This window comes from Chrysochloris asiatica, unplaced genomic scaffold (assembly GCF_000296735.1).
Source record: "Chrysochloris asiatica unplaced genomic scaffold, ChrAsi1.0 scaffold00011, whole genome shotgun sequence".
Lineage (NCBI taxonomy): Eukaryota > Metazoa > Chordata > Mammalia > Afrosoricida > Chrysochloridae > Chrysochloris > Chrysochloris asiatica.
In genome coordinates this window covers 37,200,811-37,221,546 of record NW_006408529.1, presented here as the reverse complement: position 1 = coordinate 37,221,546, position 20,736 = coordinate 37,200,811, and the positions used below count along the sequence as shown (strand labels likewise).

The window sequence follows — 20,736 nt, the reverse complement described above, 5'->3', positions numbered from 1 at the left end:
CCCGATTCGTAACCACTACGCTACCAAATATTAGAACATGGAAAAAGAATACTTGCAGGGGAGATGTGCCATAGGCAGTAGCAGCTCCTCGTATTCACAGTCTAAGGTATAAGTATAGTCAGAGGTCAAGCTGCAAATGCGGTTCTCTCAATTTCAAAAAGGTTTTCCTGTTTGCATTGTTCCGCTCTCATATGTCACTTCCATCCTTCTTTCTTCCCATGCTGCACACACATCTGGCATCCATGATGGAGTCTAAGATTTCAAGATGGATTCCTTTGTAGAGGCCTCTGGGATACTTGACATAACTGGTTAACAGAGAGGTTAATAGGTGCTGATGGTTAACAAACCCCGCTGGGTAGCTGAATAGGGATAGAGAGCTTACAAGCCTCACTGGGTTCCAGATGCACAAGGAGATAGTTTCTGTGCTATTTTTTGTTTTGTTTTGTTTTGACCATTTTGTCTCGTTTGTGTCCTGCTGCCTGACAAAGAGATTTTTTTTTTCTTGTTTATATCCTGCCCACTTGACAAGAAGATAGATTCTGTCTCTTGTTCACATCTTGCCCCTCTGTTCTTTGTATTTAGAGGTTTTTATGGTTAGCCACAAGGTTGGTGGTTCAAACTCTCCAGTCACTCTTCAGAGACCCTATCCAGAGTTGCTGAGTAAGAACTGACTCCACCATACTTAACAACAAAATTGACCTTTCCCCAATGCCGTTTTTCTGCTGCTCCAGTCATTTTCCTCAGTAAATTCCCTCCTGCTCCCTTACCCTAAAGGAGCTCTGGTAGCGGAGTGGTTACAAATTGGGCTGTTAATCTCAAGGTCAGCAGTTGGAAACTACCAGCTGTTCTGCAGGAGAAAGATGAGGCTTTCTGCTCCCGTAAAGATTTATAGCTTTGGAAACCCTGTATAGGGTTGCTATGAGTTGGAACCGACTCCACAGCACACCACGCTTACCCTAACAACAGGGTCACATGAGTCCGAACTCACTATCCACAGCACTTAACACCATAGGATTACTATGAGTTGGAATCAATTTTGCAGCAATAGGTTTGCTTTTTTGTTTTTCAAACCTTTATATTCTCAGAAATTGCATATCTGTTGCATATATACATGACGGTGTAAGATAAGCACTAGACTGCTAACCACATGGTCAGTGGTTCAAACCCATCAGTTCCTCTTGGGAAACACTGTACAAGATTGCTATGAGTTGGAACTGACTCCATGGCACTGTACTAATAAGTCCTACTACATATATACAGGCACCCTTCTATTCAGTATTGTTGCATCATGTTTTGCTCTTCAGTTGGTTTGATACTATTAAGTAGCTTGAGAGTAGAAAATTTATCAGGGTCATTTCCCACTATGACCTGTTGCAGTTGCTTCAAATATTTATAGCTTTTCAAACAAACAGTAGCTTTTCACATTTGTCCTCAGGCACACCAAAAAAAAAAAAATCCTCCGATTTGCATTCCTTTTCTTCAGGCAACCTCAAGGAAGACTCAAAATTCAGTTTCCATGTTACCTTTCTAAAGCTTTCTGCTACTGTTCAATAGGAGGAATAACACAACTAATAAGTTGTCTAGTACTACTGGACAGGCTATTTCAGCTTAAACTGTAGGCCTTACTACAGATGTAGTAAATCCTTTTAACAGATGAAGAATCTGAGGCTTGAGGGAGGTTTGGTGAGTGGTTACGGTCACAGCTTTGAAGTTGGCAAAGACTAGATTGGAATCCTTGGCTTCAGATGCTGAATGTACCTCCCACTTGGATTTAGCTGCAGTATGCCGTACCCTAAGGAGCTCTGGTAGCGTAGTGGTTACGAATCGGGATGCAAACCTTAAGGTCAGCAGTTCGAAACTACCAGCTGCTCTGTGGGAGAAAGATGAGGCTTTCTACTCCCGTAAAGATTTACACCCTCGGAAACCCTGTACAGGGTCGCTATGGGTCAGAACCGACTCGACGGCACTTAACAACAACAACAATGCAGTATCCCTGGAGTCCTGGTGTGGCTCTGTGGATTAATATGCTGGACTGCAAAGTCGGTTTGAACTGTAAAGTATGCAGTTCAAGCTCACCGGAGAGCTTGGGAAATCTAGACAGGGTTGCTATGGGTCAGAACCAACTCGATGGTACTTAATTAGCAACAACAACAATGCAGTATCTTTAGTAGAGGAAGTATGGTCTTCAGCATCTGCTTTGCACAGTATCTGGCCTTTAGCAGCTGTTTGATAAGTACATATTGAATGAACAAATTCTTATAACTCAGTAAACACTGGTTTGATCAAGATAAAGAATGCGGGACCTAGAACATTGATTGACATCAGAACAATTGTCTCATCTGTGTGATGCTGAAAGGAAGGATATAAACCGTCAGGACTCCACAGCTAGTTTGTGGCTGAAACAAGACTTGAAATGATTTATTTATTCATTCGATAAATATTTACTGAATGCCTACTATGGGAAAGTGTTTGCCTCCAAAGAGACGATGTTGTCCAAGGTTTTCAATTCCCTATTCAAAAGCTCTGAAAAGCACCGAAGGAGAATTAAGCCTCATCTTTTTTTCTCTCAGAGCATCTGGTGGGCTCAAACCCCCGATCTTGTGGTTCACAGTCTAGTGCTTATCCCATGTGTTGTTATTCTTGTTAAATGCCGTTGAGTCCGATCCGACTTATAGTGACTCTGTATCAGGTTTCTGGAGAGTGGCTGGTGGGTTTGAACCGCTGACATTTTCGTTCACAGTCCAGTGCTGATCCTACAGCGCCACACCAGGCTAATACCAAAGTTCCGTGATAACAGGAAGTGAAAGAAGAATAAGAAGGAAGTATATGGGGGTGGCTGGTGAGTCTGAACCGCCAAACTTTTTGTTAGCCACTGAGCGCTTAACCACCGCATTCCTAGAAGAGAAGAGACATGTGACTTTGGTCCTCCAGGCCGTTTCTCCTCCGATCTACACGAGGGCGCTGCTTTCCTCCTCCTATTCTTGTACCTCGACTCCGCGCCTGCTCCCTTTCACAGCGGAAATGCCCAAGTGATGACGGAAACCAAGAGGGAGGGGAGAGAAAGAACGAGATAGAAGGGGCGACCCAACAGAGAGAGGCCCACGGGTGGGAGCTGGCGGTAGTTAGTGGCCATCGTCTGGTGAGAGCTGCCCGGGAAACCCACGTCGCACTTTTCCCCAGCTCCCCGCACCCTTTACCGACTCCCAGGGTTCGCAACCAAGGAGCGGGGAAAGGCGGGCGGGGGTCTTCCCGAGGCCGTGCACACAGAGCTGCCCGCGAGGTTTAGGCGGGCCGCGTGGCCCGCAGCTGCGCAGCCAGCCTCCTTCTTCTCCCGCCGGGAACTGGCGGTGGTGTCGGCAGTGGAAAAAGGGAGCCGCGCTCCGGGTAGGGGTGGGTGGGGGGGGGGCGGGAATCGACAGGGAAGGGGATCGTGCCGCCATGGAGGACAAGGTGTTCACCAAGGAGCTGGACCAGTGGGTCGAGCAGCTGAATGAGTGTAAACAACTGAACGAGAACCAAGTGCGGACACTGTGCGAAAAGGTAAGAGAGGGAAGGCGAGAAATGGGGCACTGGGCTGGGTGGGGAGGGCAGCGGCGGCCCCTCTCCCGGTCTGTCTGTCCCTTGGGCCTTCCACACCCTGTCGAGGGGGCCCGCAGGCCTGCGTCTCAATTTCCGACTTCCAGCCTAGACTCAGCCAGGCCATTCCAGGGCCTCACACCCCCAGCTGGACTTACTGGCGCTAAGGGAAACGTGGCTTCGGGAATCCACGCCCCAGGTTTGATTGGGGTCGTCTGGAGTTCTGGGCAGTTCATGGCATTCCAGCATTTGACATATGGACTAGCAGTAGTAGCACATTAGAATGCCCAGAAATTCGTCGAATTCAGTTCCTTCCTTGAAAGTGCGTGGAAAACAATCTGAATGTTGTTAATGTTTAAAATGTAGAATGTTTTAGGCGAATGGGGGGAATGCGCCTAGTATTTGTACAGAGGTGGTTGTGATGACAAAGCGGTTTTTAAAATAGAGATTGCCTTTGGGCTAAACCGATGGTAACTGCGTTAAGAATGAAAGAATGATTCTTGGAAGTAAAATGTTGGTTTTCAGAAACAAGACATCAAGGCTCAAGCGTCAGTGCAGGACCGTACTTCTCACTAAGTCGTTTCTGTCTTTATTATGTATAAAGGGATCCCCCCCCCCCCATTCAAGAAATAATAACATCCATATGTTCAACTGTATACAGAGTTTCTGATTGTGTGGTCATGGACAGCTTTCTGAATTCTGTCCATTGTTTTCATAACCACTGACATTATTTCAGTATCTCCATGTTATGTACTTTAAATCCAAGGCTTTCTTAGTCACTTTTTGTATCTTACAGACTAAATAGTCTAATTTTCACGTTTTCTTGATAAAATACTCCATTTAAAATCCATGAAAAAAAGCGTTATATTTTTTTACTTTAACAGTGATTTTGTAGACCTTTAAAAAAACATACTTTATGAGATTTTATTGAACATAATAATAAAACGTTGTTAAGGGCTGTCAAGTTGGTTCCAACCAATAGCGACTCTCTATAGGGTTTTGGATGAGCAGCTCCTGAGTTTAACCACCAACTTTGCAATTCAAACCGATATTACAGTCCAGTGCATTATCCTGCAGCACCACACCAGGGACTCCGTAATAATAGTTTGTTGTTGTTAAGTGCAGTCGAGTCGATCCCGACTCATAGCAACCCTGTATAGGGTTTCCGAGGAGCAGCTGGTGAGCTTGAACCGCCAACCTTGTAGTTCAGACAGCTTTGCAGTCTGGCACATTAGCCCACCGTGCCACACATAATGGTGCCCCAAAAATGCACTGAAGCAGGAAGAATTTTGTCAGTCTTACTACTAATAGGGCAGAGTCCTGGCATGGCGCTGCAGGATAATGCACTGGACTGTAGGGTCAGTTTGAACCACAAGGTCGGTGGTTCAGGCTCACTAGCAACTACCGGTAAACCCTCTTCAGGGTCGCTATGAATCAGAACCAATTTGATGGCACTTAACAACAAACTAATAGGGCATTCTTCAAATTATACAGCTTATTTTGGGATAGAGAAATATTAAGTTAAAGTAGTGTTTTAAAATAAGGTTAGTGAACTCCTGTTGTGAAACTGTAGAATAAGCACTGTGCTGCTAACCACAAGGTCAGTAGTTCAAACCTACCAACCACTTTTTGGAAACCCTGTACAGGGTCACTATGAGTTGGACCAATAAATAACATCCATATAAATGGAGAAAAGATTGAAATTGTCACTGACTTCATTTTGCTTGTATCAAGCATCAGTACTCAAGCAGTAGTCAAGAAATCAAATGATGTATTGCACTGGGCAAATCTGCACAAAATCTCTTTAAAGTGTTGAAGAGCAAGGATTTCCGTTTTAGGTCGAAGGTGTGCCTGATGCAAGCCATGGTATTTTCAATAACCACATATGCATGTGAAAGTTGGACAATGAATAAGGAAGACCGTAGAAGAATTGATGCATTTGAGTTAGGGTGTTGGAGAAGAATATTGAAAGTGCCATGGGCTGCCAAAAGAATTAATCTTTGTTGGAAGAAGTAAAGCCAGGGTGCTCCTTGGAAGCCAGGATGACCAGGCTTCATCTCTCATACTTTGGACATATTGTCAGGAGGGACCATTCCCTGGAGAAGGATATCATGTCTGGTAAAGTGGAGGGTCAAAGAAAAAGAGGAAGACCCCAGTGAGATGGATTGGCACAGTGGCAGCATCAATAGGCTCAAAGTAACAATGATTGTGAGGTTGACCCAACATCAGGCAGTGTTTCCTTCTGTTGTGCATATGTCACTATGAGTCAGTACCAGCTCAGTGGCACCTAACAACATAACAAATGAGTTGGAACCGACTTGACAGCATTTAACAACAGCAGTGTTCTTTTGAACAAATGGAATCATGTTGTCCAAGGTCTTTACATAACTTTTTTTTTTTTTTTAATAGAATTTATTTCTGTAAGTTGTAGCTGTTGCTAAGTGCTGTTGATTTGTTTTGGACTTATAACGACCCTATGTAGGGTTTGAGGAAGCTTTCTATATATATCAAGAGATAATATTTTTATTTAAGCTTCCAAATAGATTGAACTCCCACATAATTGATATGTTTAAGCTTGTAGCTTATACTTAAAAAAAAAAAAATTCCACTTTCTGTCTTAAGTTTATATCTTGTACTTTTTCTTGCCCACTTTTTTCTTTGGATATTGTACTTATTCACAAAAGGTGAATTTGTAAGTGAAGATTTCCAACCATTGATTTTTGTTTTCTGCCCATGTCAGTTTTTGTTTTGACGAATTGACACGGTATTGGCATGATTTAAAATTGACTCACTGGCTACCGGTTTGTTTGTTTCCCCCATAGATGGAGAGGTGAATGAAATTCCTGCTTTTGAACAATACTTAGTTTTACAGTCTTCTAGCAGCTATGGTGTTGTTTGTGGTATACATCTGTAGTTCCATTTCATATCCCTACCCCCATCCTCCTTGTTCCTGATAAGTAGAGTCTGTAAAAGGACCTTTTGTAATCTAAATTCAAACCCTGGCTCCACAACTATCTGCCAGTTTCTTTTCATTTCTGATTCCTTACTTGTAAGACAGGAATAATATTACCTATCATCTGGATTGATTGTATTAAGTAAGATACTACCCATGTACAGTACTGCTAAATAAAAAAAAAAAAAAGATAAAAACCGCTTTTTTGTTTTAAATTTCATCTCATTTTCTTTTGGAAAGAAATACAAAATAAATGTAAATATATCAAAACTTCCCTGTGATGAAAGTTTTTCAAGAGAAAAACTATAAATTCACCAAAAACCAAACCCACTGCCATGGAGGTGATTGTAGCTCAAAGCCATCAGGTTTCTGAGGCTGTACATCTTTACAGGAGCAGATAGCCTCATCTTTCTCCTGTCTAGCAGTTGATGAATTTGAACTTCTAACCCTGTGGTTAGCAGTCCAGTGCCTACCCTACAGTGCCACCAGAGATCCTATAGTATAGCTTTGTTGTTACTGTTATTAAATGCTGTTGTTATGTGCCGTGGAGTCGGTGTTCTGACTCATAGTGATCCTGTACAGGGTTTCCGAGGCTGTAAATCTTTACGGGAGCAGAAAGCCTCATCTTTCTCCCACGAAACAGCTGGTAGTTTCGAACCGCTGACCTTGCCGTTCGCAGCCCGATTTGTAACCACTACGCTACTTGTGAAGCTCTGAAAAACAGTATGTTTAGTGATTCTTATATCTAAAGTCCAAAGTATTGGGGTTAGTAGCAATTATGGAAGTGACTTTACTCCTAACTTAGTAATTGCTGTTCTCATCCTGGTCAAGAATGACAAATATCTTGGAAAAAAATATAAAGGCAGGGGGTGGGGTGGGAGGGTGGGGGGTAAAATGAACTATAAATCCTTTTTTTAAAATTCCTTTCTACTAGATTTTACTTTAGTTTGTTTTGTTTTTAATTTTTTGTACTGTATTGGAAATATACTAGAGTCCTGGTGTGACACTATAGGATAAGCACTCAACCTCAAGGTCGGTTTGAACTGCAAGGTCAACAGTTCAAACTCACTAGCTATTCCTCGGAAACCCTATATGTGGTTGCTATGAGTTGGAACCAATTTGAAGTCATTTAACAACAACAACGATATTGAAAATACAAGTCTATTGAAAATTACTTTTTAAGGAATTTTCATCACTGTGGTATTGATTTACCATTAACTTTAAATTTTTAACTCAGCTTGCCTGAGAAATGAAGAAATCAGCTGTAACCAAGACTAGCGAAGTACCTATTTTGAGGTGGTGGTAATGGTGGTTGTGTGCTACTGTGTCTGTTTGGACTCATAGCAACTCTGTATAGGGTTTGGCTGTAGATCTTTATGGGCGCAGAAAGCCTCATCTTTCTCCTGCAGAGTGACTGGTAGATTTGAACTACTTACCTTGCTGTTAGCAGCCCAGCTTGCAGTCCACTATGCTACCGGGACTCCTGGTTCAAGCTCACCAGCTGCTCCTCAGAAACCCTGTACGGTGTCACTATGGGTCAGAAACAACTTGACAGCACTTAGCAACAACATATGTTCATGACAATCCTGGTGTTAGTGCTGTAGGATCAGCAGTGGACTGCAAACCACAAGGTTCAAACCCATCAGCTGCTTCTCAGAAACACTATACAGGATCGTTATGAACTAGAATCCATTCAGTGGCACTTAACACCATCCAGGGCTCCTAATTATTTACATAAAATAGTCAAGTATATCTTCTGAGAAGAGTGTTTCTTAACACAAACTTAAATTAGCATTTCACCTTTTGAACTAAATGTGTGTAGAGAAATTGCTTCTGCAGTGCATTCCTGCAACAGCTTTGTACTTAGTAATTATAAGATCATGTGCCCAGAGAGCCAGTCGAAGGCTGTTCAGAACATTCTGTGACTGAAACTATATTAACTCTTGGTAAGGTTTCAGGCAGAGTATAAATTTTAGGTTTTTGACCTGCTATCATTGTCTTATAACTGAAGTGCCTTGGTGGTGATATTCTCGATGGGGAGGGAAATGTAGTTTGTTTCTGTGCTGACATATACTGATAACTATAAAATGCCTATTTTGAGGCTTTCGTTGGAGTATGAATGTGTAAGTTTTATATTAGATTAATGGATGTTTCTGGGCCTATGACTTCACTCTTGACATAAGAAGAGTATCTTAAAGTTGTTTACTTCGTTTTTATTGTGAAATAGTTTACTGAATTCCTGAATGCCAGAAGCCAACTTAATGATGTTTTTAGCTGTCATTGCACAACCAAGTAAAATATTGTTTGACTCCAGGCCTTCCCCTATAGCTAGTGCTCTGAATCAGACTTCCAGCCTCCTAAGCTATGAGAAAATACATTGTTCTTTAAAGCCACCCATTTGTGGTGTGTCTATTACAGTAGCACTACACCCACCTGTAGAAAGGGAGAAAATATTTACAAATCTTATATCTTATAGCAGTCTAGTATCCCACATGGACAATGAAGTTTTAAAACTCAGCAGCAAAAAGACAGCCCAATTTTTTAAATGGGCAAATAATTTATTTCCCTAAGAAGAAATATAGTGAAATAAGTACATGAAGAGATACACAATATCATTAGTCTTTGGTGTTGCTTAGTGTCCTGGAGTCCATTTTGAATTATAGCAACCCTATTAAGGTTTCCAAGTAGCAGTTGGTGGGTTTGAACAGCCAACCTTACTGGTTTTAGTCCATTGCTTATCCTACAGCATCACATCAAGACTCCACGTGAAAGAATCTTAATTCCTCTTTGATAATGTTTTTGTTGTTGAGGGCCGTCAAGTGAGTCCGACTTACCCTGTATAGGGTTTCCAAGGAGTAGATGGTGGGTTTGAACAGCCAACCTTGATGTTTTCAGTACAGTGGTTATTCTACACCACCACACCAGTACTCCAGTATAAATACTGTTGTTGTTGTTAAGTGCCGTCAAGTCGATTCTGACCCATAGCAACCCTGTATAGGGTTTCCAAGGAGCAGCTGGTGAGCTTGAACCGCCCTTCTTACAATTCAAACAGCTTTGCAGTCTGGCACATTAACCCACAGTGCTACAGAAGGACTCCATATAAATACCGTTGTTGTTGTTATGTGCCGTGGAGTCGGTTCTGACTCATAATGACCCTATACAGGGTTTCTGAGGCTGTAAATCTTTACGGGAGCAGAAAGCTTCATTTTTCTCCCGTGGAACAGCTGGTAGTTTTGAACTGCTGACCGTGAAATTTGCAGCCCGATTCGTAACCACTACACTACCAGAGCTCCTTATATAAATACTGTTGTTGTTGTTAAGTACCATGTAGTTGGTTCCGACTCATAGTGACCCTACACAGGGTTTCTAAGACTACAGATCTTTATGGGAGCAGACTGCCTCATCTTTCTGCCGCGGAACCACTGGTAGTTTCGAACTGCCGACCTTGAGGTTAGCAGCCCGATTTGTAACCACTATGCTACCAGAGCTCCTTCTAGGAAAATGCAAATCCAGCACCATAGTGAGATACCACTTCACACCAACCAGATAACTATTTTATTTATTTTTATATATATATTGGCAGAGGTGTGGTGAATGGATCACAAAATTGTAATATATCCGTACAAGGGAATGTTCAGCTATTTAAAAAAAAGAATCATTGATGCATGCTACAGTGGGGGTGAACCAAGAAAACAGTGTTGTAAGAGAAAGAAGCAGACAATGTTTTTTAAACGTGTAATTGCATTTATATGACATATTCAAGTTACAGACAGGAAGCAGATTGGCTCCAGGGACTGAATGGAGCAGGGAATAATTGCTTAGTGAGTACAGGGTTTCTTGTAGTGGTGATGGAAAAGTTTGGAACTAGAGGGAGGTGTAGTGGTTAACATCTCTTTAAACAAAGTTGGGAGTGCTGGTGTGGCACTGTGGGGTAAGTACTGGACCACTGATCATAAGGTCAGAGCTTCAAACCCACCAGTTGTTCCTCAGAAACTCTCTACAGGGCTCACTATGAGTTGGAATTAACACGACACTTAACAGCAGCAACACCACCAAACAAAGTTTAATGCTGATCTTGGTAGATCCTTGACTTATATTTTAAAATAGAGTCTTATTAAAAAGTACCTCCTTTCTTACTATATCAAGGAATGACATGATTACAGTGGAATATGAAGTTAAAACTCAGTTCTGTTGACTGAACACAATCATTTTTTTATACCTGTACAATAAGTCAGTCTCTCATAGTGGACAGGAAAGAAAAACCAAATTGGACTACCATGAACTAGTACTGATGACTATAAAGCAGACTTTGAAACTGATTCATTTCTCCTTTGTACAGTGTGGCAAGAAGGTATTTACATTATAATGATTTTTTTTCATACACAGTGGTTTCATTTGAAACATAATGTGTTTTCTGATCTGAAGATCTTGGAAGAAATTTTTCCTTTCTTCAGGACAAATATGAAGAACTTGGTGAATAAAGTCCTTTGGTGAAAGAAAACCAAAATGCCAGAAATTGAAGATAAAATTAATTTATTTTCCTAAATTTTAGTTTTTTCTAAGTTAATTTTTTTCTAGGAAGAATGGCCTTTTAAAAAATCATAAGCATAATTTACTAATGTACATGAGAAATTTGAATGTTAGATTAAATAGGATTTTTTCTTTTCTTTGAGCTGTTTGCCTAAGCCTTTTTTGTTTGTTTTTTTAAGTATGAGGCTAAATCAAAAAGTATTGCAGCAAAATCATAGCTTTCTTAAACAAAAATACTAATGTGAAGTAACTGTTTCTCAGCATATCCTCCATTTAGATCTATACACTTCTAAAGATGGTGTTTGCATCTCTCTAACCCTTCCCAGTTTTGGCATCCTCAAAGGTCATAAATCATGCATTGAAATGTTCTCTGAGTTCAGTAAACAAAAAAAACATCTGAAGGGGCATCATCAGGGTTATAGATAGAGTAGATGGGGTAAGGTTTCCCAGTGAAATTTTCATAGCCCTGTTACCCTCGAAGATTGAGCAGGTACAGTGTTATGAGGGAGAAAATGTACTTGATATGTTCTTAAAACTTCTTCCTAATAAGCCCCCAGATTGTCCTGTGATTTTGTAGAAAATCTATCAAAATATGATCCCTTTGGAATTCCAAAAAAACAGCCCCCATAACCTTCTGAGCTGACCTCTCTCTGCCTTCAGTTGAACTGGCCTAATAGATACCTTTGAAAGCCACTGTTTTGATTTAACCTTTTTCTTTGAAGGTTCCCTTAGGAAGCTAGTACAAGTGTATTACTGAGAGAACTTGTCTACAGCCTTGCACCGATCACAGAGACATGTCTCAACATGTTTTATTTGGTGTAAACGTGTGCATGTATGAACTAGAACCCTAGTAGCAGTACTTTTTTACTTATCCTGGTAACTGAACTGTGCTGTTGTTGTTGAGTTGGTTCCCACTCATAGTGACCCTAGGAGCAACTGACGGTTTTGAACTGCTGACGTCACAGCAGTCCAGTGTTTATCCTACAGCACCACACCAGAACTCCCTCGTACCTATAGCAAAACATAAATTTAATCTCACCCCTGTGAAGTTAACATACTATCCATTTACTAATGACCAAATGCTGTCTAATACTTCTGTCTATTCCTTTTACAAGTCTAAGTGTGATAAACCTGGCAAGTTCTGTTACCTTTCTGGGAAATAGAAGAGATCAGTCTTAAACTAGGGTTACTGCTGTTTCTTTATTATTGAAGCACTTTATTGTCCATTGTAAACTATCCTTTGATTGAGATACTTTTGTGAACGTAAGAATTAAGAGATAATCTTGAGGTGCATTTTAGAGATTATTGATTTGTACTGTAGTTAGTTGTTGTTGGGTGCCATTGAACCTGTTCCAACTTATATTGACCCTATGCACAACAGAATGAAACACTGTCTGGTCCTGCACCATCCTTTCAATTGTCATGTTTGAACCCACTGCTGCTGCCACTGTACTAATCCATCTCATTGGTGGGTCTTCCTCTTTTTGCTGACCCTCCACTTTACCAAGCACGATGTCCTTCTCTAGTGACTACTAGTTCCTCCTGATAACACGTCCTAAATCTGAGAAACAAAGTCTGGCCCTTCTGGCTTCCAAGGAGCATTCTGGTTGTGCTTCTTCCAACAAAGATTTGCTTGTCTTCTGGCAGTCCATGGCACTTTCCGTATTCTCCAATACCATAGTGCAAATGCATCAGTGCTTTAACGGTCTTCCTTATTCATTGTCCAACTTTCGCATGCATATGAGACAATTGAAAATCCTGGTGTAATACTGTAGTCTAATAGCACTATGAATTGTTATAACCAAAAGTGCAAATAGCCATTAAATGTTTATTCAGTGAATGTTTTTTCACCAAGACAATAATTTCATTCTGAGAATGGTGGAGGAGTTAGAATCAAATTTCTCAGCCTACTCAGTCTTTGAAGAAACTTTATTTGGACTGACTTTTTTATCAGAGTTTTGTTTTATTTTTTAATGTGTAAGATATGTGTAGGCTGTAGCTAAATTTTTGTATTTTCCCATTTTATGGAGAATAAAATAATGATAAAGTTTTATCTACCTTAAAAACATTCTCACACAATACTTACGTCCGGGATAAGGAGCGCTCAGAATTGGGTTAGCAATCTTGTCTTTGCTTTAATAGCAAAAGAGGCACTTGGTCAAATAAATGCTGCTGCTATGCATTTACATCATGTATGTACCATATTTTAGTTCCGCTCCCATGTGTTCAAATTTCTGGAGATTCAGCTATGAACAGAAGAGGAAACAGATGGTAAACAGATGTAATAATGTCAGGCAGTGATTTTTGATAGAAAAGACAGGAGAAGGGGAGAGTGATGAGCTGTTTTTAGTTTAGTAGAGAACTGTCAGATTCTTCATAATATAATTTACTTTTGTAAGCTGAAAGGATTTTTATTCCATATTAAATTTTGCATGGGGAAAATTTGAATAAATCATAAATAGGTGAATGGGTTGTGTGAAATTTTTCTGTGACTTGAACTTGAACTGCGTGTTTTGTTTAATTTAGTGACAAATTGTCTTGTTACTGCTCTGTAAACTGTTAATAGTGAAAAAAGCCAGTTGTCAGTTTAAAAATATTATTCTAATTTTATTTTTATAACTTACTATACAAGTTTTAGCATTTTAATATAGTCAAAATTATCCATCTTTTCTAATTAAACTTTAAGCTTTCACAAAAATCACATTGGAGGTTGGGGAAATGGAGTTATTCAGGTGCCTTGACTCAATCCAGGTGACGGATTAACTCGACTCTATCTTCTGTAGGCCCAAGAATCTACATTTTGAAAAGCATCCTGTGTGCTCCGCTGTAAAAATTCAGATTGAAGTTTGAGAAATATTATTTGATGGCTTACTCTAATTGTTAATATTTCTTTATAGGAAACCTGCCAAAAGTAGAGCTCATCTTATTACATGCAGTATTGACCGTGCATCTATTCTATGCCTTCGTGAATTACCTGAATGTATCTGTCATTTACCTTCACCACAGTTCTTCATACTATAGATTTAAACTTGGTCTTGTGTGTGTCCCAGGAATAATTAGATTTTATCTAAATCACATTAAAAAATAATCATGAGAAATACATGTAGAATCACAAGGTTTGAAGAAAGAGGTTAACATAGCAGGCCTGAGACTGTTATCCTTAGAAATGCCAGTTTGCAAGGTTAACCCTGGATTAGCATCTGGATTTCAAGAGGAATTCCCACCATTCTCTCATGATAGTGGCTCACTATGCCTAATTTTTTTATGCAGAAATATGGTTTATGCTGAAATGAACATCTACTTTTCCTTTTAGAAGTTTAGAATTTCAGAACTTGGTAAACAGAGGGTACCTATGTGATCAGCATCCAACGAAAAAACCTTGGGCACTTGTGTCTAGAGGCCTTGCCTGAGGAATTAAGCACGTCTTAATGGGACTCCACTGGAAGAGGACTTCTTGTGCCTGGTTTTCTCAGGACTTTGTCCCATGTACCTTCTTCTCCTTTTGCTGGTTTTACTTTGTGTCCTTTCACTGTAATAATTCATAATTGTGAATCTGACTACATACATAATGAGTCCTGTGAGTCTTCCTCATGAATTTCTGAACCTAGGGTAGTCTTGGGGTAGTCTGACATTTTTTCTTGGAGAATCATAAATGTCAGGTGAACAGGACACATTGGCCGATCTAACACATTGTTTTCCTGGTGGCAAATTAGATTACTGTATAAGTTGGTGATCCAGGAACCTGAAGAAAGTGTGGTAGTGGTGGTATGCCATGGAATTGGTTCAGACTTACAGCGGCCCTGCATAGAATTTCTGAGGCTATAAACCTTTACGGGAGCAGAACACCTCATCTTTCTCCCATGGAACAGCTGGTGGTTTCAAACTGCTGACCTTGAGGTTCACAGCCCAACTCATAAACACTGTGCTGCCAGAAAATACCATGGCTTAGATCAGATGCACTTTAGAATTATAGGCTCATGAATGTTGTTGTTAAGTGTGATCAAGTTGGTCTGACTCATAGCCACCCTCTGTAGGGTTTCTGAGGAGCATCTGGTGAGTTTGAACCACCGATCTTGCGGTTCAAACCGACTTTTCAGTCCAGCGCATTAACTGACAGCACAACACCAGCACTCATGGATAACTAGTTTAAATGAAAAGACTAGGATGCATAGATAACTTGTGTTAAGATTACACAATTAAAACTAGAAGTATAGCTTGTTTTCTGGAAGACTTATGGTACATGTAATCTCATTCTAACATTATAGGCAAGGAGAAGAAAAAATATGGACTACTTTGTTTGTAAAAGTCCAGGTTTTAATGCATCCAATAAGTTACTCTGAAGATAGAGTAACCTGTGATTTCCTACAATGTGTATACAAGTTTTCACTATGAAATCAAGACTCTTAATTAGTATAACAGAAAACTAGTGCTAGAAACAAGTTAGAGTGAATAGAATAAAAGAATTGTGAACCCACTTACTCTAAATGTAGTTTCTGTTTCATGTTCCATTTAAGTCAGCAGAGCAGATAATATAGCACTTTTCAAGCTTTTTGTCTCCTGACCTGTTTATACCTTTAAAAATTATTGAGATCCCTAAAGAGGTTTGTTTGTGTCTGTTATATCTTGTTTTTTGTGTAGGTTTTTTTTTTTTTTTTGGTTTTGTTTTGTTTTTTAACTATATTGGAAATTGAAACAGGATTTAAAAAAAAAAAGCTTAAAATCCGTTCATTACATGTGAACATAAATTTTTTTAATTGAAAAACTATTTCCTTTAGATTAGTATAGAGTGACACTCTGGTATTTTTTGCAAATCTCTTTAATATCCAGCTTAATAGAATATAGCTGGATTCACATATTTCTTTCTGCAAACAATCTTTTTTGTTTGAAGTATGATGAGGGGGTTTCAAAACTTAAATTATTACATATACTTGAGTGTTTTTGTGTACACCCCCCCCCCAAAAAAAGGGAATAGAAGCAAATACTGTTGAATTATGGTGCACAGAAGAGATTGTTAGCATTACAATGAAACGATGCGTGTAAAACTGATGCTCTCCCATGTAAACTATCACTCAAATCACAATAAAAACTTTAAAAAGTTCATGGGAAAATCCTGTTATCTTTTGATTCCATACTCCTTGAACTTTTTGAAGTGTCACTTTGTACATGAAAAAATACAGAAAATCTCTTTACATACATTTAAAATTAACTTTTTATTTTTATATAGAGAAGCAGAGAGGCATTAAATTATATTTTTTAGTCAGTTGGTGTAAAAATTGTTTAAAGCTTTAGTCCATTTAACAATCTAAACAAAAGTTTATTAATTCAGAGCTTTATATTCTCAAGCACTTTTGTATCAATAATTGCTTACAGCTGCCTAGGCCACAAACATTTAAGGACATGTGTATTTCTTTTCCTGAAAGGGGATAAAAGAAGAAAATAACCTAGATCAAGGAAATCAACTAGTTATTCTTGAGAACCTTACAGAGGAATTTAATTGCCCTGGAATCTTTTCATTCCATTTTTCCATGAACATTTTGAAGCCCCTTGTACATTAACTCTTGAGGAATATTTTGATGTGTCAAGCGATTGCTCTGTGTGTATGTAGTACTTCAAAATGAGTAGTTAAATAAACTGTTAACTATCATCCACTTAAAACCAAACCCACTGCCATCAAGTTGATTCTGACTCATAGTCATCCCAAAGGACAGAGTAGAACTGCTCCGTAAGATTGCCGAGACTCAGTTTTATGGAAACAGACTGCCACATCTTCCCCCCACAGAATAGCTGGTGGGCTCAAACTGCCAACCTTGAGATTTGTAACCCAATGTTTTACCCACTGCCACCTGTGTCCACTTACTGCCTTTTCTCTATATTTTAGTAACACTTCCTTTAGTGGATTTTTACATAAAATTAACTTTTTTATTACTAATGTCAGTTACCTGAAGACTCTATCTGATTTTTTAAAATATTGGTTTCCATTAACTTGAGAAGCAAATTACTTGACGCTTGCTAAGTAAGTGACACAATAATGTTTCTAATTTGTACATTTGTTGCTATTATGTTGTTGTTTACTGTAGAGACCTTATGACTAGGATTTAAGTACTATAAATAGGTTTCTTACATTAGGATTTTTATTATTAGTTCTTTTCCTATGTGATTTAGACCAGCTGTTTGAAGATTTTAATTCTAGTGTGATCATTCCAAGACATTTTTATAGCAACTTTTTGTTGTGGAACTCTTATTAAATAGGTGATCCTGTAATACTGTGACTTAACCTTTTTCATTTACATATTAAATACCTTTTAAAAGCACTAGACTATAAGGTAGGTTTGAACCTCAAGATCGACAGTTCAAATCCACCAGCTGCTCCTGAGAAACCCATGTATAGGATCTCTATGAGTCAGAATCAACTCAATAGCACTTATTAGCTACAACTTATCCAGTATGCTTTTATAACATTCTTTTGTTTTAAGTGCCGTCGAGTGGACTGTATTCTTAGAGTTCCTGTGTGGGGTTCCTGAGGCTGTAAATCTTTGTGGGAGCAGAAAGTTTTGTCTTTTCTCCTGCGGAGCAGCTTATGAACTCTAACTGCCCACCTTGTGGTTTGCAGTCAAGTGCTTATCCTACAGAGCCACCGTTCTCATAACATTCTTGGCTGTGTGCTGTGGAGTCAGTTCTGACTCATAGCAACCCTGTACAGGGTTTCCAAGGCTGTAAACCTTTACAGGAGCAGAAACTACTGCAGAATAGCTGGTAGTTTCGAACTGCTGACCTTGCGGTTCACATCCTGATTCGCAACCACTATGCTACCAGAGCTCCTTCATACATTCTTAATGACAGTTTAATATAGGATTCTGAGTTTATGCTTTTATTTTTTTTTTCTAGCTATTCAGTGAAGTCCTGGTGTGGCGTTATGGGTTAACACACTAGACTGCAGCAAAGTTGGTTTGATTCACAAGGTCGGCAATTCAAGCTCACTAGCTGCAACAAATGTGTATAACTACAAGTACAAGGATGCTTGCTTTTAAAAGAAAAAAATCAGAAACTATAAATACCCACTGAATGTTGTTGTTAAGTGCCATTGAGTTGGTACCAACCTATAGTGACCCTGCATAGGGTTTCTCAGGAGTGGCTGGTGAGCTTGAACCAACCACTTTGCGGTTCAAACTGACTTTGCAGACTAGCACCACAGCACCACACCATAAAATAATTACATGTTTAGATATTATTTAATGTATAATATAAATGTCTAAAAGTGGAGTTGTTTGGTCCAGTAGTGTAACTAGGTATCAAAATATAGCCAAAACCAAAACCGTCTGCTAAGTCCAGATCATAGTCACTCCGCATGTGTCAGAGTAGAATTACACTCCATAGGGTTTTCAGTGTCTTGTTACCTTTAGGAAATAGATCACCTTGTCTTTTTTCTGAGGAGCTCTGGATGGATTCAAACGACCAATCTTTTTTCCATGTGGTTAAATTTAAGGTCAATCAGAATAATCATGGTGTGGTGTTGTAGGTTAAGCATTAAACTGCAATGTTGGTTTGAACTGAAAGGTCAGTGGTTCAAATCCACCAAGCTGCTCCTTGGAAACCCTATGCAGGGTCATATGGGTTGGCACCAACTTGATGGCACTTAACAAGAATATCTTCCTCCTCAAGATTCTTAACTTAGTCATCTTTATTTTGCCATAAAGGGTAATATTGACTCTTATTGTATACTGTAACATAAAAACTGAGAGTAAATAGAATAAGAAATGTTGTTTGTTGTTAGTGCCTTCGAGTCGGGTCTGACCCATAGCGACCCTTGTACAGGTGTTCTGAGGAGCATCTGATGGGTTTGAACTCCCAGTCTTTTGATTAGCAGTCCAGTGCCACACCAGGACTTTTGTTGTTGTTGTTGTTAAGTGCCTTCGAGTCGGGTCCAACCCATAGCGACCCTGTACAGGGTTTCCGAGGGTGTAAATCCTTACGGGAGTAGAAAGCCTCATCTTTCTCCCGCAGAGCGGCTGGTAGTTTCGAACCACTGACCTTAAGGTTCGCAGCCCGATTCGTAATACCAAAGTTAAATAAAAGAAAATAGATATCGCAGTTTTTGCATCAGCTTTCAAGGCCAAAAAAAGCATTATTAAGGATGCAAAGGGGTTGTTACATCATAAAATTGATTGGAAGTCTATAAAAATCTCATATAACTACATTGGAAAACATTTGTTTCAAAATATATAATGCAAAGACTTAGACCCACTGGGGAATTGACAGCCCACCAGTACAGAAAAATTCACACTGCTCAGAAGAATGTAAACCAACCAAAAAATTAAGTATATAGTAGATTTGAACAATAGTTTTGACCTAATGGAATTGTAAAATTTTATACATACCAATTATTAGAAAATGTATGTGTTTCTCAAACATTCATAGCATGAACATTTAGGAAGGTGAACAGTATACCATGCCATAAAGCAAGTCTTAAAAAATGCCAAGAGTAGTAGTATATAGCCCATGTTCTCTAATCACTGTGTATTTAACTTAGAAATAGATAATTTTAGAATACATGCCAGAACTTTTCTTCCTTTTTCTTCTGTTCTTCCCTTTAGGACTTGCATTCCCCTAACCAAACAATTACTTTAACCCTTGCTCAGGTTCTGTTCTCTGTCCTTGTGCCATTAATAGGCCTATTTACAATAATAACAGGGAAGTGGAAATCCTTTCCTTTTATTCTAAACTATTCTAAGGTTGCCCTTTAGTTAAGTCTTTATATGAATTTTAGGGATCTGGTTTTGATTGAGTTTACAAATTATATTAAGTCTTTCCTTTGATAGATTATATCATTTACTGTTTGCATATCTATATCAATCCCAGTTCTTACCTCTTTATCTCCCATGGTTTTGTGCTTCTCTTCTGTTATGTTGTCGTGTTAAGTGCCACTGAGTTGATTCCGACTCATAGGGACCCTGTATAGGGTTTCCAAGGAGCAGCTGGTGGGTTTGAACCTTGCGGTTCAAGCCGACTTTGTGGTCCGTTGCATTATCCTGCAACACCCATAGGCCTGGAAATAAACAAGTTGTTAGTTTACTATACATACCAAGTAAAAGAGAATCTTCTGACAGGTTGGTGAGGAGATTTCTGTTCTTGTTACTGTCTAATTTTCTTCCTGGTTCTGAATGCTTTCTTATTAGGCAAGGTTACCAGATATATGAGATACTAATGGACTTGAATTTAGTCACTACATTTAACTTGCCAGTGTTTACACATAAATTCTGTGCTTTAGGGGCCTCTTACTCAGTGTGGCACTGTAGGATACGCAGTGGACTAAGAGGTTAGTTTGAACTGCAACATCAGTAGTTCAAACTCACTAACCTCTCCTAAGAAACCCTATACAGGGTCGCTGTGAGTCAGAAACAATGGCATTAAACAATAGTTCTTGACTTATTAACTGGTGCAGTGGGCTAATGCATCAGACTGCAAAGTTGTTTGAATTGCAAGCTCACCAGCTGCTCCTTGGAAACCCTATAGGGACGCTATGGGTCAGAATCGACTTAACGGCACATAACAACAACAACAACTTAGAATGAAGAAGTTGAAGGTTGGATTAGAATTAGTAGAAGAATGTGTTTAGTTCATTGAAAATGAGCAATATGTGACTTTTTATATATTGACTCTTTTTAGATTTATAAATAATA

The 20,736-nt window shown here is 39.3% G+C and overlaps 1 protein-coding gene across 1 annotated transcript in view; it reads left to right on the top strand.

Moving 5' to 3' along the window:
* Positions 1–3,438: 3,438 nt before the first annotated feature.
* The window catches only part of PPP2CB (protein phosphatase 2, catalytic subunit, beta isozyme), a 50,604-nt gene continuing 33,306 nt past the window's right edge, over positions 3,439–20,736 (top strand). The window contains exons 1-2 of the mRNA XM_006834524.1: positions 3,439–3,540; positions 13,769–13,791. Coding sequence (XP_006834587.1) covers positions 3,439–3,540; positions 13,769–13,791 — 125 coding nt within the window. The remainder of the gene's footprint in view (positions 3,541–13,768; positions 13,792–20,736) is intronic.